The sequence below is a fragment of the Scomber japonicus genome, chromosome 20 (assembly GCF_027409825.1).
Source record: "Scomber japonicus isolate fScoJap1 chromosome 20, fScoJap1.pri, whole genome shotgun sequence".
NCBI lineage: Eukaryota > Metazoa > Chordata > Actinopteri > Scombriformes > Scombridae > Scomber > Scomber japonicus.
The window spans coordinates 16,235,559-16,262,816 of NC_070597.1; the positions used below are offsets into that span (position 1 = coordinate 16,235,559).

The 27,258-nt window shown below is 43.1% G+C and overlaps 1 protein-coding gene across 1 annotated transcript; it reads left to right on the forward strand.

Moving 5' to 3' along the window:
• The first annotated feature begins 1,195 nt into the window (after positions 1–1,195).
• On the forward strand, positions 1,196–27,258 carry LOC128381131 (receptor-type tyrosine-protein phosphatase H-like). Its single transcript, XM_053341081.1, has 30 exons — positions 1,196–1,487; positions 1,752–2,021; positions 2,802–2,912; positions 3,226–3,306; positions 3,592–3,846; positions 4,318–4,572; positions 4,832–5,086; positions 5,557–5,811; positions 5,981–6,061; positions 6,347–6,601; positions 6,861–7,115; positions 7,375–7,629; positions 8,103–8,357; positions 10,431–10,579; positions 10,928–11,056; positions 11,529–11,718; positions 11,898–12,152; positions 12,627–12,881; positions 13,139–13,393; positions 17,576–17,836; positions 18,026–18,119; positions 22,492–22,536; positions 24,567–24,648; positions 24,813–24,903; positions 25,005–25,078; positions 25,509–25,643; positions 25,883–26,005; positions 26,207–26,367; positions 26,543–26,678; positions 27,069–27,258. The coding sequence occupies exons 1-30, from the start codon at positions 1,196–1,198 to the stop codon at positions 27,195–27,197; spliced, it is 5,439 nt and encodes a 1,812-aa protein (XP_053197056.1). The 3' UTR covers positions 27,198–27,258.

Here is a 27,258-nt window from a genome sequence, read left to right on the forward strand (position 1 = left end):
TACAAGGCCAACATTGAGAATTAGCTATTTACTCAGTCACTTGCCAATATGAGCTCAGACCAGAGGTTACAAGAGGAGGAGATGGTTAAGAATTAAAAGCCAACACCTCTGAAATAAAGTTAATATTGGACTACGTCAGCTTGGACTCAAAGGCATTATTTGCCAACCTGAAGTGCTGTTTGTTTGGCAGCACTGAAAATAGAAACCTGAAGTTCAGCTTGGACCGGCAAAACAAAGGAATTTAACAAGTTTATAGTATGTCTGCAGCTTACTAAAACATTACAATGATGAGGCATTTATCTTTCAAAATCACCTCAGACCACTTGCTGCTGTGTGTCTTCCTGAGTCTGCTTTGGGTAAGTTTTTTTTCTCTTTCCACTTTGATAGTGATCAGATAGTGTACCTTTATTCAACAGAAGGTTACCCTAAAATTCTGGAATCTATACATATCAGTGACAATGGAATATAATTGTGGAGGACCAGAAGGCTTACTGAAAAAGGAAAAAAAAGCATGTCATTAATTAATAACTAATTTCACAATTAAAAGGAGGAATTATAAAAATGGATTTTAAAAAGTTATTTAAAGCCTCATTTTGAAAATACATGAATTAATTCCCAAATAAATGATTGAATTTCAAAATCATTTATAAAATGCAGATTTAAAAACATAAATAAATAAGTGAATTTGCAAACTGAATTAAGAATATAACTTTTAATCGGGCATTTAAAAGGGACATTGTGTTTTCTATTTGCATTTCCATTTCCTTGTTGCTTTTCCTTTATCCTATTGAAAAATGGATTTGCTGAGTCGTTTTCCCTTTTCATTTCCATTTTCAGTGTCCCTCCTGGTAAAGCAACAAGGAAATGGAAATGCAAATAGAAAACACAATGTCCCTTTTTCATGTCTTCTGTCAATGGTGCAGATTAAATAAGTGAAACACTATGTGAATTTAAACTTCATATATTTGGAATGAGGTCCATCTTGCTGTAACTTAATTATTCTGTTGCTGTTCTGTTTTCAGGGTGCCACTAACTCCACCACAACATCCACACCAGGCACAACGGTGACAGCAACAACAACAGCAACACCACAAACAACCACGCTGACAACAACAACAACAACAACAACTAAACCACGTAAGTATGAACTGCTTTCCTTAATATTTGGTGGTGATATGTCTGACTTGTTTCTAAAATGAAACTCTTTGTCTTTTTAGCTCCTGAAAATGTGCAGAAGGTGATGGTGTTGACTCAAACTGAGAGCAGTATAACTCTGACGTGGGACAAGGTTAATAATATCTCAACATACTTCCTGAAGTATGTTAACAATAGCATTGAGAAGGAGGACTTTATCAATGAAACTACTGAAGACACATCAGTTACAAATACGGTCATTGATTTGAGTGCTGGGAAAAAATATGATTTTTTGCTCCTCACGACACAAAATGGAGTCAACAGCACTGGATACAATTTTTCTGCAGCCACTGGTAGGTGATGTTTGAGAATACATTTGGAATAATTTTACCTTTGACATGCAAATCAAAGATAACCAGCTGTATTTACTTATACTTCTATTTTCTGGTTATGCATTCACTTTTATCAGTTGTACAAAATAAAACTTGCAGTAGCTAATATAGAGACATGGTGATATGTATTCACAAGGATTGTATATATAGTTAGACAAAGTGAGACCAATATTTGGTGGTGATATGTCTGACTTGTTTCTAAAATAAAACTCTTTGTCTTTTTAGCTCCTGAAAATGTGCAGAAGGTGATGGTGTTGACCCAAACTGAGAGCAGTATAACTCTGAGGTGGAACAAGGTTAATGACATCTCAACATACTTCCTGAAGTATGTTAACAATAGCATTGAGAAGGTGGAACCCATTACTACAACTCCTGAAGAGCCATCAGTTACACATGCAGTCACTGGTTTGAGTGCTGGGACAAAATATGATTTTTTTCTCTTCACGACACATAATGGAGTCGACAGCACTGGATTTCCTTTTACTGCAGCCACTGGTAGGTGATGTTTGAGAATACATTTGGAATAATTTTGCCTGTGACATGCAAATCAAAGACAAGCAGCTGTATTTACTTATACTTCTATTTTCTGCTTATGCATTCTCTCCCATTTATCAGTTGCACAATATAAAACTTGCAGTAACATGGTGATATGTATTCACAAGGATTGTATATTTATATATAGTTAGACAAAGTGAGACCAATATTTGGTGGTGAGTATAACTCTGCAGTGGAACAAAGTGAATGACATTCTCAACTATATACTTGTGTTCAATGGCAGTGAGATAAATGTCACTGGATTATATGAAGATAGTGTTTCCTCTTATAAAGCCCCACAACAAGACCAAGGACAGAGATCACTTAGTATTTTTGACTGTGTTTGATAAAATACTAAAATTGAATGAAGCTTTTTTGAAAAGTTACAGAAAACACAATATTTGGCTGTGTATGTCATGTTATTGTTTTAACCTTTACACACTGTTCATATTCAAGAATTCCACAGTATCGCCTTCATAATTAATCTCTATACATAATTTTGTGTGTAATTTTGTGCATTACCTGCACTAAAACATGTTTAGAAAGTTGTAAAATATTTCCATTTTTGTACATTCTGAGTCACATTAAAATAAATCGTCAAATTTCTAGCTCAAAAGAAAAGTTTGAATGTTTTTTTTTCTTTTAATGTACAAAAAATGGGTCAAATTAGACCCTGAATAGTATGTAAGGATTAGATCAAACTTTGTTACAGTTTCTTCTCTATGTCTCTTTACATCCTAGCTCCTCGCAACGCAGACGACTTTAAATCAATTGGACAAAATGAGACCAGTATAACTCTGCAGTGGAACAAAGTGAATGACATCCTCAACTATATACTTGAGTTCAATGGAAGTGAGATAAAGGTCACTGTATCACAGGAAGATAAAGTGACATACACTGTACCAGGACTCACAAGTGGGACTAAATATGACTTCAGTCTCTTCACTGTGTTTGAAAATGTCAGAAGCAGTGGAGTAAACCTAACTGCAGTCACTGGTAAGATGTGTTTCCTCTTATAAAGCCCCACAACAAGACCAAGGACAGACTTAACTTAGTATTTTTGACTGTGTTTGATAAAATACTAAACTTGAATGAAGCTTTTTTGAAAAGTTACAGAAAATACAACATTTTGCTGTGTATGTCATGTTATTGTTTTAACCTTTAGACCAATATTTGGTGGTGAGTATAACTCTGCAGTGGAACAAAGTGAATGACATCCTCAACTATATACTTGTGTTCAATGGAAGTGAGATAAATGTCACTGGATTATATGAAGATAGTGTTTCCTCTTATAAAGCCCCACAACAAGACCAAGGACAGAGTTCTGTAACAATATCTAATTTAAAGTTGCTCATCAATAGATGAGTGCTGCTCAGTTAATAGTTTGACTGAGGCTACTAATGTAATTTAATGCAATTTGTTATTTGTTTTCAAAAGTTATACAATACACAATATTTTGTCAGGTGTAAGCTGTCATTCTTTAAAATCAAACTTTGTTTCAGTATCTTCTCTATGTCTCTTTATATCCTAGCTCCTCGTAACGCAGACGACTTTAAATCAATTGGACAAAATGAGACCAGTATACCTCTGCAGTGGAACAAAGTGAATGACATCCTCAACTATACACTTGTGTTCAATGGACAGGAGATAAATGTCACTGCATCATTGGAAGATAAAGTGACATACACTGTATCAGGACTCACAAGTGGGACTAAATATGACTTCAGTCTCTTCACTGTGTTTGAAAATGTCAGAAGCAGTGGAGTAAACCTAGCTGCAGTCACTGGTAAGATGTGTTTCCTCTTATAAAGCCCCACAACAAGACCAAGGACAGAGTTCACTTAGTATTTTTGACTATGTTTGATAAAATACTAAAATTGAATGAAGCTTTTTTGAAAAGTTACAGAAAATACAACATTTTGCTGTGTATGTCATGTTATTGTTTTAACCTTTACACACTGTTCATATTCAAGAATTCCACAGTATCGCCTTCATAATTAATCTCTATACATAATTTTGTGTGTAATTTTGTGCATTACCTGCACTAAAACATGTTTAGAAAGTTGTAAAATATTTCCATTTTTGTACATTCTGAGTCACATTAAAATAAATCGTCAAATTTCTAGCTAAAAAGAAAAGTTTTCATGTTTTTTTTTGTTTAAATGTACAAAAAATGGGTCAATTAGACCCTGAATAGTATGTAAGGATAATATCAAATTTTGTTTCAGTTTCTTCTCTATGTCTCTTTACATCCTAGCTCCTCGTAACGCAGACGACTTTAAATCAATTGGACGAAATGAGACCAGTATAACTCTGCAGTGGAACAAAGTGAATGACATCCTCAACTATACACTTGTGTTCAATGGACATGAGATAAATGTCACTGCATCACAGGAAGATAAAGTGACATACATTGTATCAAGACTCACAAGTGGGACTAAATATGACTTCAGTCTCTTCACTGTGTTTGAAAATGTCAGAAGCAGTGGAGTAAACCTAACTGCAGTCACTGGTAAGATATGTTTCCTCTTATAAAGCCCCACAACAAGACCAAGGACAGAGTTCTGTAACACTAACTAATTTAAAGTTTCTTATCAATAGATGGGTGCTGCTCACTAAATAGTTTGACTGAGGCTACTAATGTAATTCATTGCAAAATATTATTTGTTTTCAAAAGTTATACAATACACAACATGTTGTCAGGTGTAAGCTGTCATTCTTTAAAATCAAATTTTGTTTCAGTTTCTTCTCTATGTCTCTTTACATCCTAGCTCCTCGTAATGCAGACGACTTTAAATCAATTGGACAAAATGAGACCAGTATAACTCTGCAGTGGAACAAAGTGAATGACATCCTCAACTATATACTTGTGTTCAATGGACATGAGATAAAGGTCACTGCATCACAGGAAGATAAAGTGACATACACTGTATCAGGACTCACAAATGGGACTAAATATGACTTCAGTCTCTTCACTATGTTTGAAAATGTCAGAAGCAGTGGAGTAAACCTAACTGCAGTCACTGGTAAGATGTGTTTCCTCTTATAAAGCCCCACAACAAGACCAAGGACAGAGTTCACTTAGTATTTTTGACTGTGTTTGATAAAATACTAAAATTGAATGAAGCTTTTTTGAAAAATTACAGAAAATACAACATTTTGCTGTGTATGTCATGTTATTGTTTTAACCTTTACACACTGTTCATATTCAAGAATTCCACAGTATCGCCTTCATAAGTAATCTCTATACATAATTTTGTCTGTGTTTTGTGCATTACCTGCACTAAAACATGTTTAGAAAGTTGTAAAATATTTCCATTTTTGTACATTCTGGGGCACATTAAAATAAATCGTCAAATTTCTAGCTCAAAAGAAAAGTTTGAATGTTTGTTTTTTTTTAATGTACAAAAAATGGGTCAAATTAGACCCTGAATAGTATGTAAGGATTAGATCAAAATTTGTTTCAGTTCCTTCTCTATGTCTCTTTACATCCTAGCTCCTCGTAACGCAGACGACTTTAAATCAATTGGACAAAATGAGACCAGTATAACTCTGCAGTGGAACAAAGTGAATGACATCCTCAACTATATACTTGAGTTCAATGGACATGAGATAAATGTCACTGCATCACAGGGCGATAAATTGACATACACTGTATCAGAACTCACAAATGGGACTAAATATGACTTCAGTCTCTTCACTGTGTTTGAAAATGTCAGAAGCAGTGGAGTAAACCTAACTGCAGTCACTGGTAAGATGTGTTTCCTCTTATAAAGCCCCACAACAAGACCAAGGACAGACTTCACTTAGCATTTTTGAATGTGTTTGATAAAATACTAAACTTGAATGAAGCTTTTTTGAAAAGTTACAGAAAATACAACATTTTGCTGTGTATGTCATGTTATTGTTTTAACCTTTAGACCAATATTTGGTGGTGAGTATAACTCTGCAGTGGAACAAAGTGAATGACATCCTCAACTATATACTTGTGTTCAATGGAAGTGAGATAAATGTAACTGGATTATATGAAGATAGTGTTTCCTCCTATAAAGCCCCACAACAAGACCAAGGACAGAGTTCTGTAACAATATCTAATGTAAAATTGATCAATAATAAACGGTTGCTGCTCACTAAATAGTTTGACTTAGGCTCCTAATATAATTTATTGCAATTTATTATTTGTTTTCAAAAGTTATACAATACACAATATTTTGTCAGGTGTAAGCTGTCATTCTTTAAAATCAAATTTTGTTTCAGTATCTTCTCTATGTCTCTTTACATCCTAGCTCCTCGTAACGCAGACGACTTTAAATCAATTGGACAAAATGAGACCAGTATAACTCTGCAGTGGAACAAAGTGAATGACATCCTCAACTATATACTTGCGTTCAATGGACATGAGATAAATGTCACTGCATCACAGGAAGATAAAGTGACATACACTGTATCAGGACTCACAAGTGGGACTAAATATGACTTCAGTCTCTTCACTGTGTTTGAAAATGTCAGAAGCAGTGGAGTAAACCTAACTGCAGTCACTGGTAAGATATGTTTCCTCTTATAAAGCCCCACAACAAGACCAAGGACAGAGTTCTGTAACAATATCTAATTTAAAGTTTCTTATCAATAGATGAGTGCTGTTCACTTAATAGTTTGACTGAGGCTACTAATGTAATTCATTGCAAAATATTATTTGTTTTCAAAAGTTATACAATACACAATATTTTGTCGGGTGTAAGCTGTCATTCTTTAAAATCAAATTTTGTTTCAGTATCTTCTCTATGTCTCTTTACATCCTAGCTCCTCGTAACGCAGACGACTTTAAATCAATTGGACAAAATGAGACCAGTATAACTCTGCAGTGGAACAAAGTGAATGACATCCTCAACTATACACTTGAGTTCAATGGACATGAGATAAATGTCACTGCATCACAGGAAGATAAAGTGACATACACTGTACCAGGACTCACAAATGGGACTAAATATGACTTCAGTCTCTTCACTGTGTTTGAAAATGTCAGAAGCAGTGGAGTAAACCTAGCTGCCGTCACTGGTAAGATGTGTTTCCTCTTATAAAGCCCCACAACAAGACCAAGGACAGAGTTCTGTAACAATATCTAATGTAAAATTGATCAATAATAGACGGTTGCTGCTCACTTAATAGTTTGACTTAGGCTCCTAATATAATTTATTGCAATTTATTATTTGTTTTAAAAAGTTATACAATACACAATATTTTGTCAGGAGTAAGCTGTCGTTCTTTAAAATCAAATTTTGTTACAGTTTCTTCTCTATGTCTCTTTACATCCTAGCTCCTCGTAACGCAGACGACTTTAAATCAATTGGACAAAATGAGACCAGTATAACTCTGCAGTGGAACAAAGTGAATGACATCCTCAACTATATACTTGTGTTCAATGGACATGAGATAAATGTCACTGCATCACAGGAAGATAAAGTGACATACACTGTATCAGGACTCACAAATGGGACTAAATATGACTTCAGTCTCTTCACTGTGTTTGAACATGACAGAAGCAGTGGAGTAAACCTAACTGCAGTCACTGGTAAGATGTGTTTCCTCTTATAAAGCCCCACAACAAGACCAAGGACAGAGTTCACTTAGTATTTTTGATTGTGTTTGATAAAATACTAAAATTGAATGAAGCTTTTTTGAAAAGTTACAGAAAATACAACATTTTGCTGTGTATGTCATGTTATTGTTTTAACCTTTACACACTGTTCATATTCAAGAATTCCACAGTATCACCTTCATAAATAATCTCTATACATAATTTTGTGTGTAATTTTGTGCATTACCTGCACTAAAACATGTTTATAAAGTTGTAAAATATTTCCATTTTTGTACATTCTGGGTAACATTAAAATAAATCGTCAAATTTCTAGCTAAAAAGAAAAGTTTGAATGTTTTTTTTTCTTTTAATGTAAAAAAATGGGTCAATTAGACCCTGAATAGTATGTAAGGATAAGATCAAACTTTGTTTCAGTTTCTTCTCTCTTATCTCTATTTACATCCTAGCTCCTCGTAATGCAGAGGACTTTAAATCAATTGGACAAAATGAGACCAGTATAACTCTGCAGTGGAACAAAGTGAATGACATCCTCAACTATACACTTGCGTTCAATGGACATGAGATACATGTCACTGCATCACAGAAAGATAAAGTGACATACACTGTATCAGGACTCACAAATGGGATGAAATATGACTTCAGTCTCTTCACTGTGTTTGAAAATGTCAGAAGCAGTGGAGTGAACCTAACTGCAGTCACTGGTAAGATGTGTTTCCTCTTATAAAGCCCCACAAAAAGACCAAGGACAGAGTTAACTTAGCATTTTTGACTGTGTTTGATAAAATACTGAAATTGAATGAAGCTTTTTTGAAAAGTTACAGAAAACACAACATTTTGCTGTTGATTATATTTTGCCCATTCGTTCGTCTTCTTCCGCTTTATCAGGGGTCGGGTCACGGGGGCAGCAGCCTAAGTAGAGAAGCCCAGACTTCCCTCTCCCCAGCCACTTTGTCTAGCTCTTCCCGGGGGATCCCGAGGTGTTCCCAGGCCAGCCGAGAGACATAGTCTCTCCAGCATGTCCTTGGTCTTCCCCGGGGTCTCCTACCGGTGGGACGTGTCCTGAACACCTCACCAGGGAGGCGTCCAAGAGGCATCCTGACTAGATGCCCGAGCCACCTCATCTGGCTCCTCTTGATGCAGAGTAGCAGCGGGTCTACTCCGATCTTCTTCTGATAAGTGAGCTTCTCACCCTATCTCTAAGGGAGAGCCCAGCCACCCTACGGAGGAAACTCATTTCGACCACTTATACCAGCGATCTTGTTCTTTCGGTCACTACCCAAAGCTCATGACCATAGGTGAGGGTAGGAACGAAGATCAACTGGTAAATCGAGAGCTTTGCTTTTCGGCTCAGTTCTCTCTTCACCACGACGGATCTGTGCAGAGTCCGCATTATTGCAGACGCCGCACCGATCCGCCTGTCGATCTCAAGCTACATCCTTCCCTCACTTGTGAACAAGACCCCAAGGTACTTGAACTGCTCCACTTGGGGCAGGATCTCATCCCCGACCCGGAGAGTGCATTCCACCCTTTTCTGATTGAGAATTATGGACTCCGATTTGGAGGTGCTGATTCTCATCCCGGCTGCTTCAGACTCGGCGGCGAGCCCATCCAGTGAGAGTTGGAGGTCACGGTCTGATGAGGCCAACAGGACCACATCATCTGCAAAAAGCAATGACCCAATCCTGAGGTCACCAAACCGGACCCCCTCAACGACTTGACTGCATCTAGAAATCCTGTCCATAAAAATTATGAACAGGATCGGTGACAAAGGGCAGCCCTGGTGGAGTCCAACCCTCACCGGAAACAAGTCCGACTCATTGCCGGCAATGTGGACCAAGCTCTGACACCGGTCATACAGGGAACGGACGGCCCGTTTCGGAGGTCCGATACCCCGTACTCCCGGAGATCCCCCACAGGACTCCCTAAGGGACACGGTCGAATGCCGTCTCGAAGTCCACAAAACACATGTGGACTGGTTGGGCAAACTCCCATGCACCCTCAAGGATCAGTAGAGGGTGAAGAGCTGGTCCACAGTTCCACGACCCGGACGAAAACCACACTGCTCCTCCTGAATCTGAGATTTGACTATCCGACGGACCCTCCTTTCCAGCACCCCCGAATAGACCTTACCAGGGAGGCTGAGGAGTGTGATCCCCCTATAGTTGGAACACACCCTCCGGTCCCCCTTCTTAAAAAGAGGGACCACCACCCCAGTCTGCCAATCCAGAGGCACTGCCCCCGATGTCCACGTGATGCTGCAGAGTCGTGTCAACCATGACAGCCCCACAGCATCCAGGGCCTTGAGGAACTCAGGGCGGATCTCATCAACCCCCGGGGCCCGGCCACTGAGGAGCTTTTTGACCACCTCGGCGACCTCCACCCCAGAGATAGGAGAGCCCACAGGCCCTGCTTCCTTACCGGAAGGTGTGTCGGTGGGATTGAGGAGGTCTTCAAAGTATTCCTTCCACCGATCCACAACGTCCCGAGTCGAGGTCAGCAGCGCACCATCCCAACCATATACAGTGTTGACGATGCACTGCTTCCCCCTAATGAGATGCCGGATGGTGGTCAAGAATCTCTTCGAAGCCGTCCAGAAGTCATTTTCCATGGCCTCACTGAACTCCTCCCATGTCTGAGTTTTTGCCTCAGTGACCGCTGCAGTTGCATTCCCCTGCCAGGACCTGCCTGCTGCCTCTGGTGTCCCACAGGTCAATAAGGTCCTATAGGACTCCTTCTTCAACTTGACGGCATCCCTCACTGCCGGTGTCCACCAGCGGGTTCGGGGATTGCTGGCACATCAGGCACCGACCACCTTGCGGCCACACCTCCGGTCAGCCGCCTCAACAATGGAGGCACTGAACATGGTCCACTCGAACTCAATGTCCCCCGCCTCCCCGTGTACATGGTCGACGCTCTCCCGGAGGTGGGATTTGAAACACTCTCTGACAGCAAACTCTGCCAGACATTCCCAGCAGACCCTCACAATACGTTTGGGTCTGCCAGGTCTGACCGGCATCCTCCCCCACCATCGTAGCCAACTCACCACCAGGTGGTGATCAGTTGACAGCTCCGCCCCTCTCTTCACCCAAGTGTCCAAGACATGCGGCCGCAAGTCTGATGACACAACTACAAAGTCAATCATTGAACTGCGGCCTAGGGTGTCCTGGTGCCAAGTGCACATATGGACACCCTTATGCCTGAACATGGTGTTCATTATGGACAACCTGTGATGAGTACAGAAATCTAATAACCGAACACCACTCGGGTTCAGATCGGGGGGCCTGTTCTTCCCAATCACACCGCTCCAGTCGCCGCCAACGTGAGCGTTGAAGTCCCCCAGCAGAACGAGGAAATCCCCAAAGGGAGTACTTTCCAGCACCCTCCAAGGAGTCCAAGAAGGGTGGATACTCTGAGCTGCTGTTTGAACCATAGGCACAGACAACAGTCAGGATCCGTCCCCCCACCCGAAGGCGGAGGGAGGCTACCCTCTCATCTACCGGGTTAGACATACAGGCACCAAGCTGGGGGGCAATAAATATTGCCACCCCTGCCTGGCGCCTCTCACCAGTGGCAACTCCAGAGTGGAAGAGAGTCCAACCCCTCTCGAGAAGACTGGTTCCAGAGCCCTTGCTGTGCGTTGGGGTGAGGCCGACTATATCTAGCCCGAACTTCTCAACCTCGTGCACCAGCTCAGGCTCCTTCCCCACTAGAGAGGTGACGTTCCACGTCCCTAGAGCTAGCTTCTGCAGCCGAGGGTTGGACCGCCAAGGTCCCCGCCCCCAGCTGCCGCCCAGCTCTCTACGCACCCGACACCTTTGGCCCCCCCACTGGTGGTGGGTCTGTGGGAGGGGGGGCCCATGTCCCCTTTTTAGGCTGTGCCTGGCCGGGCCCCATGGGAGAAGGCCCGGCCACCAGGCGCTCGCCACCGAGCCCCATCTCCAGGCCTGGCTCCAGGGGGGGGCCCCAGTAACCCACGTTACGTTTTTGACGTGGGTCTTTTTGAGCTACCCTTTGCCTGGCCCCTCCCCCTGGACCTGTTTGCCATGGCAGACCCTACCGGGGGCATAAAAGCCCCTGACATCTGAGCTCCCGGGGTCATTGGGACACGCAAACCCCTCCACCACGATAAGGTAGTGGCTCAGGGAGGGGCTAGTAGCTGCGTATTATATTATTGTGTATTATATTATTTTTTTAAATCAAACTTTGTTACAGCTTATTCTCTATCTCTCTTTACATCCTAGCTCCTCGTAATGCAGACGACTTTAAATCAATTGGACAAAATGAGACCAGTATAACTCTGCAGTGGAACAAAGTGAATGACATCCTCAACTATATACTTGTGTTCAATGGACATGAGATAAAAGTCACTGCATCACAGGAAGATAAAGTGACATACACTGTATCAGGACTCACAAATGGGACTAAATATGACTTCAGTCTCTTCACTGTGTTTGAAAATGTCAGAAGCAGTGGAGTAAACCTAAATGCAGTCACTGGTAAGATGTGTTTCCTCTTATAAAGCCCCACAACAAGACCAAGGACAGACTTCACTTAGTATTTTTGACTGTGTTTGATAAAATACTAAAATTGAATGAAGCTTTTTTGAAAAATTACAGAAAATACAACATTTTGCTGTGTATGTCATGTTATTGTTTTAACCTTTACACACTGTTCATATTCAAGAATTCCACAGTATCGCCTTCATAATTAATCTCTATACATAATTTTGTGTGTAATTTTGTGCATTACCTGCACTAAAACATGTTTAGAAAGTTGTAAAATATTTCCATTTTTGTACATTCTGAGTCACATTAAAATAAATCGTCAAATTTCTAGCTAAAAAGAAAAGTTTGAATGTTTTTATTTCTTTTAATGTACAAAAAATGGGTCAATTAGACCCTGAATAGTATGTAAAGATTAGATCAAACTTTGTTTCAGTTTCTTCTCTCTTATCTCTATTTACATCCTAGCTCCTCGTAATGCAGAGGACTTTAAATCAATTGGACAAAATGAGATCAGTATAACTCTGCAGTGGAACAAAGTGGATGACATCCTCAACTATATACTTGTGTTCAATGGACATGAGATAAATGTCACTGCATCACAGAACGATAAAGTGACATACACTGTATTAGGACTCACAAATGGGACTAAATATGACTTCAGTCTCTTCACTGTGTTTGAAAATGTCAGAAGCAGTGGAGTAAACCTAATTGCAGTCACTGGTGAGATGTGTCCTCTTATGAAGCCCCACAACAAGACCAAGGACAGAGTTCTGTAACAATATCTAATTTAAAGTTTCTTATCAATAGATGAGTGCTGCTCACTTAATAGTTTGACTCAGGTTACTAATGTAATTCATTGCAAAATATTATTTGTTTTCAAAAGTTAAACAATACACAATATTTTGTCAGGTGTAAGCTGTCATTCTTTAAAATCAAATTTTGTTACAGTTTCTTCTCTATGTCTCTTTACATCCTAGCTCCTCGTAACGTAGAGGACTTTAAATCAATTGGACAAAATGAGACCAGTATAACTCTGCAGTGGAACAAAGTGAATGACATCCTCAACTATATACTTGTGTTCAATGGAAGTGAGATAAGGGTCACTCCATCAGTGGAAGATAAAGTGACATACACTGTACCAGGACTCACAAGTGGGACTAAATATGACTTCAGTCTCTTCACTGTGTTTGAAAATGTCAGAAGCAGTGGAGTAAACCTAACTGCAGTCACTGGTGAGATGTGTTTCCTCTTATGAAGCCCCACAACAAGACCAAGGACAGAGTTCTGTAACAATATCTAATTTAAAGTTTCTCATCAATAGATGAGTGCTGCTCATTTAATAGTTTGACTGCGGCTACTAATGTTATTCATTGCAAAATATTATTTGTTTTCAAAAGTTATACAATACACAATATTTTGTCAGGTGTAAGCTGTCATTCTTTAAAATCAAATTTTGTTACAGTTTCTTCTCTATGTCTCTTTACATCCTAGCTCCTCGTAACGCAGAGGACTTTAAATCAATTGGACGAAATGAGACCAGTATAACTCTGCAGTGGAACAAAGTGAATAACATCCTCAACTATATACTTGTGTTCAATGGACAGGAGATAAATGTCACAATATCAGAGAAAGATAAAGTGACATACACTGTATCAGGACTCACAAATGAGACAAAATATGACTTCAGTCTCTTCACTGTGTTTGAAAATGTCAGAAGCAGTGGAGTAAACCTAACTGCAGTCACTGGTAAGATGTGTTTCCTCTTATAAAGCCCCACAAAAAGACCAAGGACAGAGTTAACTTAGCATTTTTGACTGTGTTTGATAAAATACTGAAATTGAATGAAGCTTTTTTGAAAAGTTACAGAAAACACAACATTTTGCTGTTCATTACATTTTGCCCGTTCGTTCGTCTTCTTCCGCTTTATCCGGGGTCCTGTCACGGGGGCAGCAGCCTAAGTAGAGAAGCCCAGACTTCCCTCTCCCCAGCCACTTTGTCTAGCTCTTCCCGGGGGATCCCGAGGTGTTCCCAGGCCAGCCGAGAGACAGTCTCTCCAGCGTGTCCTTGGTCTTCCCCGGGGTCTCCTACCGGTGGAACGTGCCCTGAACACCTCACCAGGGAGGCGTCCGGGAGGCATCCTGACTAGATGCCCGAGCCACCTCATCTGGCTCCTCTTGATGCAGAGTAGCAGCGGGTCTACTCTGATCTTCTTCTGATAACTGAGCTTCTCACCCTATCTCTAAGGGAGAGCCCAGCCACCCTACGGAGGAAACTCATTTCGATCGCTTGTACCAGCGATCTTGTTCTTTCGGTCACTACCCAAAGCTCATGACCATAGGTGAGGGTAGGAACGAAGATCGACTGGTAAACCGAGAGCTTCGCCTTTTGGCTCAGGTCTCTCTTCACCACGACGGATCTGTGCAGAGTCCGCATTACTGCAGATGCCGCACTGATCCGCCTGTCGATCTCACGCTACATCCTTCCCTCACTCGTGAACAAGACCCTGAGGTATTTGAACTGCTCCACTTGGGGCAGGATCTCATCCCCGACCCGGAGAGTCCATACCACCCTTTTCCGGTTGAGAATTATGGACTCCGATTTGGAGTTTCTGATTCTCATCCTGGCCGCTTCAGACTCGGTGGCGAACCCATCCAGTGAGAGTTGGAGGTCACGGTCTGATGAGGCCAACAGGACCACATCATCCGCAAAAAGCAACGACCCAATCCTGAGGTCATCAAACCGGACCCCCTCAATGCCTTGACTGCACCTAGAAATCCTGTCCATAAAAATTATGAACAGGATCGGTGACAAAGGGCAGCCCTGGCGGAGTTCAACCCTCACCGGAAACAAGTCCGACTCATTGCCGGCAATGCGGACCAAGCTCTGACACCGGTCCTACAGGGAATGGACGGCCCCTATCAGAGGGTCCGATACCCCGTACTCCCGGAGAAACCCCCACAGGATTCCTCAAGGGACACGGTCGAATGCCTTCTCGAAGTCCACAAAACACATGTGGACAGGTTGGGCAAACTCCCATGCACCCTCAAGGATCAGTAGAGGCTGTAGAGCTGGTCCACAGTTCCACAACCCGGACGAAAACCACACTGCTCCTCCTGAATCCGAGATTCGACTATCCGACGGACCCTTCTCTCCAGCACCCCGAATAGACCTTACCAGGGAGGCTGAGGAGTGTGATCCCCCTTCTTAAAAAGAGAGACCACCACCCTAGTCTGCCAATCCAGAGGCACTGCCCCTGATGTCCACGGGATGCTGCAGAGTCGTGTCAACCATGACAGTCCCACAACATACAGGGCCTTGAGGAACTCAGGGCGGATCTCATCAACCCCCGGGGCCCTGCCACCGAGGAGCTTTTTGACCACCTCAGCGATCTCCGCCCCAGAGATAAGAGAGCCCACACCCGAGTCCCCAGGCCCTGCTTCCTTACCGGAAGGCGTGTTGGTAGGATTGAGGAGGTCTTCGAAGTATTCCTTCCACTGATCCACAACGTCCCGAGTCGAGGTCAGCAGCACACCGTCCCCACCTTATACAGTGTTGACGATGCATTGTTCCCCCTCCTGAGACACCGGATGGTGGTCCAGTTGACAGCTCCGCCCCTCTCTTCACCCAAGTGTCCAAGACATGCGGCCACAAGTCCGATGACACAATTACAAAGTCAATCATCGAACTGCGGCCTAGGGTGTCCTGGTGCAAAGTGCACATATGGACACCCTTATGCCTGAACATGGTGTTCATTATGGACAACCTGTGACGAGCACAGAAGTCCAATAACCGAACACCACTCAGGTTCAGATCCGGGGGGGCCTTCCTCCCAATCACACCCCTCCAGGTCTCACTGTCGCTGCCAACGTGAGCGTTGAAGTTCCCCAGCAGAACGAGGGAATCCCCAGAGGGAGTACTTTCCAGCACACCCTCCAAGGAGTCCAAGAAGGGTGGATAGCTGTTTGAACCATAGGCACAGACAACAGTCAGGATCCGTCCCCCCACCCGAAGGCAGAGGGAGGCTACCCTCTCGTCTACCGGGGTAGACATACAGGCACCAAGCCGGGGGGCAATAAGTATTGCTCGAGAAGACTGGTTCCAGAGCCCTTGCTGTGCGTTGAGGTGAGGCCGACTATATCTAGCCCGAACCTCTCAAGCTTGCGCACCAACTCAGGCTCCTTCCCCACTAGAGAGGTGACGTTCCACGTCCCTAGAGTTCACTTCTGCAGCCGAGGGTCGGACCGCCCACCAGGCGCTCACCACCGAGCCCCATCCCCAGGCCTGGCTCCGGGGGAGGGGGGGGCCCGGTGACCCACGTCCGGGCGAGGGACATGGTGAGAACATTTGTAGAACTCATCATAAGGGGTCTTTTTGAGCTACCCTTTGTCCTGTTTGCAATGGGAGACCCTACCAGGGGCATAAAAGCCACCGACAACTGAGCTCCTGGGGTCATTGGGACACGCAAACCCCTCCACCATGATAAGGTAGTAGCTTAGGGAGGGGCTAGTAGCTGCGTATTATATTATTGTGTATTATATTATTTTTTTAAATCAAACTTTGTTACAGTTTCTTCTCTATCTCTCTTTATATCCTAGCTCCTCGTAACACAGACAACTTTAAATCAGTTGGACAAAATGAGACCAGTATAACTCTGCAGTGGAACAAAGTGAATAACATCCTCAACTATATACTTGTGTTCAATGGACATGAGATAAATGTCACCGCATCACAGGAAGATAATGTGACATACAATGTATCAGAACTCACAAGTGGGACTAAATATGACTTCAGTCTCTTCACTGTGTTTGAAAATGTCAGAAGCAGTGGAGTAAACCTAACTGCAGTCGCTGGTAAGATGTGTTTCCTCTTATAAAGCCCCACAACAAGACCAAGAACAGAGCTCTGTAACAATATCTGATTTCAAGTTTGTTATTAACAGATGGATGCTGCTCACTGAATATCACTGCTGTTGAGAAAATATCATAATGGAATGACTTATTATTGAACTATACAAAAGTATACAAAACTATTATTCATTAGTTACAACATATTCAGTCATTTACATTGATAAATGTGTGTGTGATGAATGAAGGTTTTTTTTCTGTCCATCAATTCCCCCAGTGGTGCTTGACGTTTTTTGTGCCTGCGTGACATTAAATCAGCAAATCTTCATTTCACTAAAACTTGAATCACAGAATGATTGGCAGATGATTGGAGTAAAAGACAATTGAATGTTTTTAATGTTTTGCATTGGAGTATAGATTTTGGTTTAATTTTCATCAAATATGTATTGAATGAATGTATGCTTGAATTTGTATTTTTGTTCTTTTCGCTAAATCACATATTTACACTGTGTCCTGCTGGTAAATGTTGTTTGTGACTGTTAAGGCATCTTTCCACTTGTTTTCACTCAGCTCCTGCAGATGTAAAGGCTCGATGTGAGAACGTTGCAGCTGGCTACTCTATCCTTATTGTCTTTGATAAACCGAAGGGTTTGTGGACTGAAGTGGAGGTGAATGTGACTGGGAAGACAGAAAAGTATGATAATGAGACACAGAAGATCATAATACCTGGATTCCAACCTGCAAAATCATATGAGGTGTCTATAGCTCTACTGTCTGAGAAAGTGATGAGTTGTACACCTTATGTTTTCCAATGCCAGACTGATCCAAGGGGTGAGTCAAGTGAACATATTATACATACATATATTTTCCTGATGTACGTTTTAAACAATTGTCTCTTATTTTTTACACTGCAATAGTCACCCTAGCGGAGAAAAGTTAATGTGACTGTGATGCTTATCTTATTACTTATTACTGTACTGTATGTTACAAAGCATTTAATCCAGATTTTGCTCCCTGTAGGAGTCATTGCAGGGTCAGTGATTGCTGTCCTGCTTTTTGGTGTTCTGGTCTTTCTAGTGGTCTTCATTTTGCTTAAAAGACCAGATATTATCAGGTTGGTGCAAACTCAGTGACAACACTACTTGTTATTTTGGCAAAATGTGGTCAATCAGACTCAAGCAAACAATGTCTTTGCTTCTTTCCCACAGCAGACAAACATTCATTGAGGGTTCTCGTGAATCTAAAAAAAGCAAGTAAGTACAATCTTAATCATCTCTACATAATGTTAACACCCTTGTTAGTTAATGAGAAAAAAAGGTTAATTTGTATGGTGACCCTGAAGGGCAAACGACAACGACAAAAAGGAAAACAGAACGACATTAAACAAAACACAACAGCAAAAAGGAAAACACGACATTAACAAAGACACAATGGCAAAAAGGAAAACACAACAACATTAACAGAGACACAATGGCAAAAAGGAAAACACAACAACATTAACAGAGACACAATGGCAAAAAGGAAAACACAACAACATTAACAATAACACAACAGCAAAAAGGAAAACATAATAACAACAAAAACAAAAACTTCTCCCAATGACTAGGAGCTCAGTTGTCGGGCCAGTCAAAAGGTAGCTCAGAAGACCCTAATGATGATAAAGACTGATGGTTTTTCGTGTCACTTGCCCGGACGCGGGTCACTGGGGCCCCCCCCTGGAGCCAGGCCTGGGGGTGGGGCTCGGTGGCGAGCGCCTGGTGGCCGGGCCTTTGCCCATGGGGCCCGGCTGGGCACACACTGACGAAGGGACATGGGACCCCACTCCCACAGACCCACCGCTAGTGGGAGGGGCCAAAGGGGTCGGGTGCAATGTGAGCTGGGCGGCAGCCGAAGGTGGGGACCTTGGCAGTCTGACGCTCGGCTGCAGAAGCTAGCTCTAGGGACGTGGAACGTCACGTCTCTGGTGGGGAAGGAGCCTGAGCTGTTGCGTGAGGTTGAGAAGTTCCGGCTAGATATAGTCGGCCTCACCTCGACGCACAGCAAGGGCTCTGGAACCAGTCTCCTCGAGAGGGGTTGGACTCTCGTCCACTCTGGAGTTGCCACTGGTGAGAGGCGCCGGGCAGGGGTGGCAATACTTTTCCCCCCCCGGCTTGGTGCCTTTATGTTGGAGTTTACCTCGGTAGACTAGAGGGTAGCCTCCCTCCGCCTTCAGGTGGGGGGACGGATCCTGACTGTTGTTTGTGCCTATGGTCCAAACAGCAGCTCAGAGTATCCACCCTTTTTGGACTTCTTGGAGGGGGTGCTGGAAAACACTCCCCCTGAGGATTCCCTTGTTCTGCTGGGGGACTTCAACGCCCATGTTGGTAGTGACAGTGAGACCTGGAAGGGTGTGATTGGGAGGAACGCCCCCCCCCCCCCGATCTGAACCTGCGCGGTGTTCTGTAATTGGACTTCTGTACTTGTCACAGATTGTCCATAATGAACACCATGTTCAGGCATAAGGGCTCTTGGCACCAGGACACCCTAGACCGCAGTTCGATGATTGACTTTGTAGTCGTGTAGTCGTGTAGTCGGACTTGCGGCCGCATGTCTTGGACGGAGCTGTCAACTGATCACCACCTGGTGGTGAGTTGGCTACGATGGTGGGGGGGGGGATGCCGGTCAGACCTGGCAGACCCAAACGTATTGTGAGGGTCTGCTGGGAATGTCTGGCAGAGTTTGCTGTCAGAGAGTGTTTCAAATCCCACCTCCGGGAGAGCGTCGACCACATACCAGGGGAGGCGGGAGACACTGATTCCGAGTTGGCCATGTTCCGTGCCTCCATTGTTAAGGCGGCCGAGCGGAGCTGTGGCCGCAAGGCGGTCGGTGCCTGTCGTGGCGGCAATCCCCGAACCCGCTGGTGGACACCGGCGGTGAGGGATTCCGTCAAGCTGAAGAAGGAGTCCTATAGGACCTTTTTAGCCTGTGGAACTCCGGAGGCAGCAGACAGGTACTGGCAGACCAAGCGGAGCGCAGCTAAGGTGGTCGCTGAGGCAAACACCCCAACATGGGAGGAGTTCAGTGAGGCCATGGAAAAAGACTTTGACGGCTTTGAAGAGATTCTGGACCACCATCCTGCGTCTCAGGAGGGGGTAGCAGTGCGCTGTCAACACTGTGTACGGTGGGGACGGTGCGCCGCTGACCTCGACTCGGGACGTTGTGGCTTGGTGGAAGGAATACTTCAAAAACCTCCTCAATCCCACCGACACGCCTTCCGGTAAGGAAGCAGGGCCTGGGGACTCGGGTGTGGGCTCTCTTATCTCTGGGGTGGAGGTCGCCGAGGTGGTTAAAAAGCTCCTCGGTGGGAGGGCCCCGGGGGTGGATGAGATCCGCCCCGAGTTCCTCAAGGCCCTGGATGTTGTGGGGCTGTCATGGTTGACACGACTCTGCATGATCGCGTGGACATCGGGGGCAGTGCCTCTGGATTGGCAGACTGGGGTGGTGGTCCCTCTTTTTAAGAAGGGGGACTGGAGGGTGTGTTCCAATTACAGGGGAATCACACTCCTCAGCCTCCCTGGTAAGGTCTATTCGGGGGTGCTGGAGAGGAGGGTCCGTCGGATAGTCGAACCTCGGATTCAGGAGGAGCAGTGTGGTTTTCTTCCGGGCCATGGAACTGTGGACCAGCTCTACACCCTCTGCAGGATCCTAGAGGGTGCATGGGAGTTTGCCCAACCAGTCCACATGTGTTTTGTGGACTTCGAGATGGCATTCGACCATGTCTCTCGGGGAGTCCTGTGGGGGGTTCTCCGGGAATACGGGGTACCGGACCCCCTGATGAGGGCCGTCCGTTCCCTGTATGACCGGTGTCAGAGCTTGTTCCGCATTGCCGGCAATGAGTCAGACTTGTTTCCGGTGAGGGTTGGACTCCGCCAGGGCTGCCCTTTGTCACCGATCCTGTTCATAATTTTTATGGACAGGATTTCTAGGCGCAGGCAGGGTGTGGAGGGGTTCCGGTTTGGTGACCTCAGGATTGGGTCATTGCTTTTTGCGGAAGATGTGGTCCTGTTGGCCTCATCAGACCGTGACCTCCAACTCTCACTGGATCGGTTTGCAGCCGAGTGTGAAGCGGTCGGGATGAGAATCAGCACCTCCAAATCGGAGTCCATGATCCTCAACCGGAAAAGGGTGGAGTGCACTCTTCGGGTCGGGGATGAGATGCTTGCCTCAAGTGGAGGAGTTCAAGTACCTCGGGGTCTTGTTCACGAGTGAGAGAAGGATGGAGCGTGAGATCGGCAGGCGGATCAGTGCGGCATCTGCAGTAATGCGGACTCTGCACAGATCCGTCGTGGTGAAGAGAGAACTGAGCCAAAAGGTGAAGCTCTCGGTTTACCAGTCGATCTTCGTTCCTACCCTCACCTACAGATAGACCTAGAGATAGGGTGAGAAGCTCATTTATCCGGAGGGAGCTCGGAGTAGACCCGCTGCTCCTCTGCGTCGAAAGCAGCCAGATGAGGTGGCTCGGGCATCTAATTAGGATGCCACCCGGACGCCTCCCTGGTGAGGTCTTCAGGGCACGTCCCACCGGTAGGAGACCCCGAGGAAGACCCAGGACATGCTGGAGAGACTATGTCTCTAGGCTGGCCTGGGAACGCCTCGGGATCCCCCGGGAAGAGCTGGACGAAGTGGCTGGGGAGAGGGAAGTCTGGGCTTCCATGCTTAGGCTGCTGCCCCCGTGACCCGACCCCGGATAAGTGGAAGAGGACGGTACGGTATTAACAAAAACGGGACATTAACAAAAAAAAAAAAACAGCAAAAAGGAAAACACGACATTAACAAAAAGACAACGACGTTGACAAAACACAACTACAAAAAGGAAAACAACAACATTAACAAAAACGACATTGACATTAAACAAAACACAACGGCAAAAATGAAAACACAACGGCATTAACGACACAACTACAAAATGGAAAACACAATGACATTGTAACGGATGGAGGTTGCAGTACAGAGTACCAGTGAGCAATATGAAAATGTCTTTTATTTTAGTCCACAAGGTAACTGAACAGGTACATACAGAATGTGTTAGACAACAGGTAAGACAGAGTTGGCAGTAGGTAAGACTCTGCCAGTAGCACTCACGGACATGAGGTTGACAAAGCTGGAAGTTCTGTGCTCTCCTGACAGGATCGTTTACCGGCGAAGACACGAGGAGAGGAGGTCAAAAGCAAGCAGGGTCGAAACCAGGGAATCAGTCCGTGAATAATTGCTGGAAGGTCTGGCATGTAGAAGTGTAAAATGCAAAATGACGATCTGGCAAAGAGTGAGTGGACAACAGAAGTATATATACACAGGCTTGATTACAGATGGGGTGCAGCTGAAAGTCCAGGTGATTACTGATGAAGCCCAGGTGAACAGAGTTAACTGATGAGGTGGGTGTGGCTGATTAGCAGGGGTAGAGCAAAGAAAGTTACCAGCAGCAGGAGAAGAGCAGGGGCCTTTTTCAGAAAGCTGGGGCCCATTTCAGAAAGCAGGTTTAGTGAAAACTCTGAGTTGGTTAACCCTGAGATGAGGGAAACTCTGGTTTTTCAGTTTCACAAAGCCAGTTCAGCTTAACTCTGAGTCAGTTACTCTGGCAACATACTCCGTGAACCTAACCTGCTCGCTAGCAGGTTTTCTTCAACTAACCCTGAGTTTCTCCTCCTTTTTAGTTGAAGCCCGCAGACTGAAGGAGCTGTCAGACATGGTGTGTCCTTTTCTTAAAGAGTCAGTTAATATTGAAGCACAAATACGAAGCATACATTTCCGTCAGAGGGTGATCAGACCCTGCTGGGATGTTTTATCATTCTCTGATGATGTTCTGTTTGAGTGTTTTCATTTTTTTGTACAATCAATAATTTATCTGAACAATATTCTCAGCCCTCGTATCGTCTGTACGACACCACATGGACATGCTCTCAGTTCAGAATAAGTTCATGTTTCCAAGGCAACCGTCTGTCGGGCTGTCACAATGGCAATATTTGAAGGTGATTGATAGCCAAGTGATTACTGCTCTTGCTTCACAGTGGCAATGTTGCTGGTTCGCTACCAGTGAGGAACTTTCTCTCTCTCTATACCAGCTACTGTTAAATTACGGTGAAAGTGCCCAAACATAAAACTAAATTTGACTATTACACTTAAACGTTTACTTTTTTAGTGTTGTATGTATAAAGGCATGTAGTTGTTGCTTTCAAATAGACAATATTAAATACTGGCAGTGTTGGGATGGCTGAAAAATGTACTTTCTTCTTTGCTTAGAAGATTTCATCAACTACTGAAATATATATCACATGTTGAATGTAGCATTTAAATGCTGTTTAATGAGGTAGGGCAGGCTAAACAACACCACAATTGCTTGTAATCAATACCTTACTTGTTTGAGCTATATTTTTATATTTCATATTCAGTTGCTGCCAAGTAGGCCTATGTTTTGTACCTGTTGGGATCTGCATGAATGTTAAATGTGCCACGCACACACACATACACAGAATATAAATGTTGAATAAATCGACCACTCGAGACAAAATGTTTCTCTTTTTTTTTCATTAATACTCACTGTTGACTGTCTTTTCTTAAATATATACTCATTGTCTGCATGTATTCATTAATATTTCTAAATCCTTTGGGGAGAAGTGGGAGGACTGAGCCCTTTGTTTCTCCTGTTGTCATGGTGAATCATGTTATCTGTGCTCCATTGATGAGGGCTTGGTATCTCCTCATGCACGAGCTTCACTCAGAGTTACTTTGACTCAGAGTTGATTGAACTAACTGTTAACACTTGTTCTGAAACCGAAAACTCTGAGTTTGACAGCTCAGAGTTGGTCAATCTAGAGTAAAGGTTTTAACTCAGAGTTTGTTAAACCTGCTTCCTGAAACAGGCCCCAGAACAGACTGTGACAGACATTAAGAAAAACACAATGGCAAAAAGGATAAAACGACATTAACAAAAACACAGCGACATTAACAAAAACACAATGACATTAACAAAAACGCAACATTAACAAAAACAACATTAACAACATTAAACAAAACACAACGGCAAAAAGGAAAGCACAACGACATTGAACAAAACACAATGGCAAAAAGGAAAACACAACGACATTAACAAAAACACAACGGCAAAAAGGAAAACACGACATTAACAAAAACACAACGACATTAATAAAAACACAACGACATTAACAAAAACACAACGACATTAATAAAAACACAACAACATTAACAAAAACACAACGGCAAAAAGGAAAACACAACAAACAAAACATAACTACAAAAAAAACACAACGGCATTAACAAAACACAACGACATTAACAAAAACACAACGGCAAAAAGGAAAACACAACAACATTAAACAAAACACAATGTTGTGTTTTTGTTAATGTCGTGTTTTCCTTTTTGCCATTGTGTTTTTCTTTTTGTTGTTGTCATTTGCCCTTCAGTGCCACCGTACATTTGTCTTCAAAATTAGATACATTTGGGAGAGATCATCATTTTGTAATGTGTTTGGTAATGTGCATTTGTGTTCTTTTTCATTTTTTTCAGAGCTATTTCTGTCGCAAAGTTTCCAGACCATTTCTACCACTTGAGTGCAGATGAGAACAGAGGTTTCAGTGAGGAATATGAGGTGCATAAAAAAGCTAATTGTACTTTGTTCTTCCTCTTCTATTCTTTCCTATTTCTGTGCAGTATTGTAATAGTGTGTCTGTACAGTCATGGAACTGTTCAATTTATTTTCTGTTTAACCTTTGTCTCAATCACATGGCGTGTCATCTGCCAACTTTCCTGTAGAAACTTCTTCCTGTTGGCACGGAGCAGACACGAAAGGTAGCGCTCCTGCCTGAGAACAAGGCCAGAAACCGTTTCAGCAACATTCTGCCATGTAAGCTCGTCCCCTCACTGCTGAACTGTGACAGATCTATTGACTCGTTCTAGCTGCTGTGGTGAATTACAGTTAAACCATCTTCTGCTTTTTCAACCTAGATGACTGGTGTCGAGTGAAGCTAAGTACATCGAATCCCACTGGGGCTGACTACATCAATGCCAGTTACATGCCAGTATGTATTATTTGATAACTGACTATCACTAAATTAAATTCTTTATTTAACTAAAATATACCATCATACAGTAAGAGTTCTCAATCAATATTGACTCAAGCTGTCAAACAAAACAGCAAACAGCAAACAATTGTTGCAGCTGCACATTCATTTGAAGTCTAGCAGTGTTTGTAGAGCTGACTTCATGTGACTTCATGTGCATAAAACTATGTTTTACATTCTGCTGAGCATTACAGAATCACAATCAGAATCAGAATACTTTATTGTCATCATTGGACATTACTGTTCCAACTTGATTCTCGTGCAACCCCTCAGTGGTGCAACACAAACAACATAACAGACGGTATAAAAATAAAATACATATATATATATACAGGAAATATAAAAGCAAGAGAAGGATACAACATTAACTTTGACAATTGCTTCTTAGGGCTACAAGAACAACCGAGAGTACATTGCGACTCAGGGTCCTCTTCCTGCTACAGTCAATGATTTCTGGAGGATGATCTGGGAACAAAGAGTGAAAGGCATCGTTATGGTAACCAACTGTACCGAGGGAAGACGGGTGAGTGTCCAGGAAGGTTTGGGATGGGTTTATCATCAGACTTTAAAGGATGAGCCAACTTTAAAAAATCAATGAGCTGTTTTGAACAATTTGCTCTTGTAGCTTATGTGTGTACAATTAACATGTTTTACTGTGCACACAATTATTTGTATTTCAGTGTTTTCAAAACTTTTGGTTCTACAAAGAGCTGATAGAGATCAATGATTAAAATTTTGTTTTTGTATGTTTCCATTTCCTAGACTAAGTGTGAACAATACTGGCCCTCTGACAGAGAGACTTGCCTTTATGGAGAGATGCAGGTCACCAACAGATCTGAGCAGCAAGAGTTCAACTGGACTTTGAGGGAATTTACACTGAAATATGTATGTAACAGCTCATTTTAAACATTTGAAAGATGTAACTAAATAGGTTGGCTATTAATATATCTCCAAGTGACAAAGCAAAACAAAGAGACTGAATATTTGGACTGTATCTACTCAGTCTGTTTGAATTTTTGTACATTTGCTTTGTGTACACTATACTGGTTGTACAAACTGACCTATTTATGTGAATCTTCTTCACAGAAAAACACCTCAGAAGAGCGCACTGTGAAACATTTCCACTTTACCTCCTGGCCTGACCACGGAGTGCCACAGGGCAGTGAAGTCCTGATCCAGTTCAGAGAAGTGTTCAGACAGCACATAAAGACAGAGGGAACTGGGGAACCCACTGTGGTTCACTGCAGGTACAGAATGAGAACTGGTTTCCACCTGAGCTCCAGTAACCTGTACTTTGGATGAATGTCAGCGGCATACTGCAATTATGATGCACCTGCTTTTAAAATTATACATAAAATATTCTTTTATGACCGTTACACCTGGTCACTGACTTCTTACCTTTCACTGTTGTCTCTCTGTTAGTGCTGGAGTGGGGAGGACAGGCACTATTATTGCCTTGGATGTGCTGCTTCAGCAGCTGGAGCGAGAGAAAGCAGTGGGCATCAATGCCTTTGTGCACAAGATGAGACTGAATCGACCACACATGGTGCAGACAGAGGTAACACTGTTCATTTAGTTGCTTCAGGCTGAGCTGATCTTCAGTTATTAGGCGCCCACTTACATCTTTGGAGAAATCTCTTTTGATATTTAATGACAGCTAGTGATAGAGCATAAACACTGTTACAGTACTCTGGCATAGGGAAGTTATGCTTAGATCTCCATGTAGTTGCTCATTTGAATCTCTAAATAAACCTAAAAAAGCTTTTATGCTGCTCCAGTTAAATTTCAACTAGATATATTGATTCATACTGTACACATCTACACAGTTTACTGTAGTATTACTCTAAACAAGGAAGTATTAGCCACAATACAACATGTGTATTAGCTCTCTCACTACAAAGAGATCTGCTTTTCACATGACTGGCAACTTTGGTTTGTTTCTTTGCAGTCCCAGTACGTCTTCCTGCACCAATGCATCATGGACTGTCTGCAGCCACATGAGAAGCCTGAAGAAAACTTATATGAGAATGTGGACATGATATATGTCAATGCCACTGCACTCCGAGAGTTTCGTTAAACAGCTTAATGCCTAAACTAAATGAGATTAGCTCTTCACTGAAATGTTTATGCACTTAATG

Coding starts and splice junctions, on each gene's coding strand:
- LOC128381131 (XM_053341081.1), top strand. CDS start 1,196: ATGAAACTCTTTGTCTTTTTAGCTCCTGAAAATGTGCAGAAGGTGATG. Junction 3,847..4,317: donor AAACCTAGCTGCAGTCACTG/GTAAGATGTGTT, acceptor TTTACATCCTAG/CTCCTCGTAACGCAGACGAC. Junction 5,812..5,980: donor AAACCTAACTGCAGTCACTG/GTAAGATGTGTT, acceptor TTTAACCTTTAG/ACCAATATTTGGTGGTGAGT.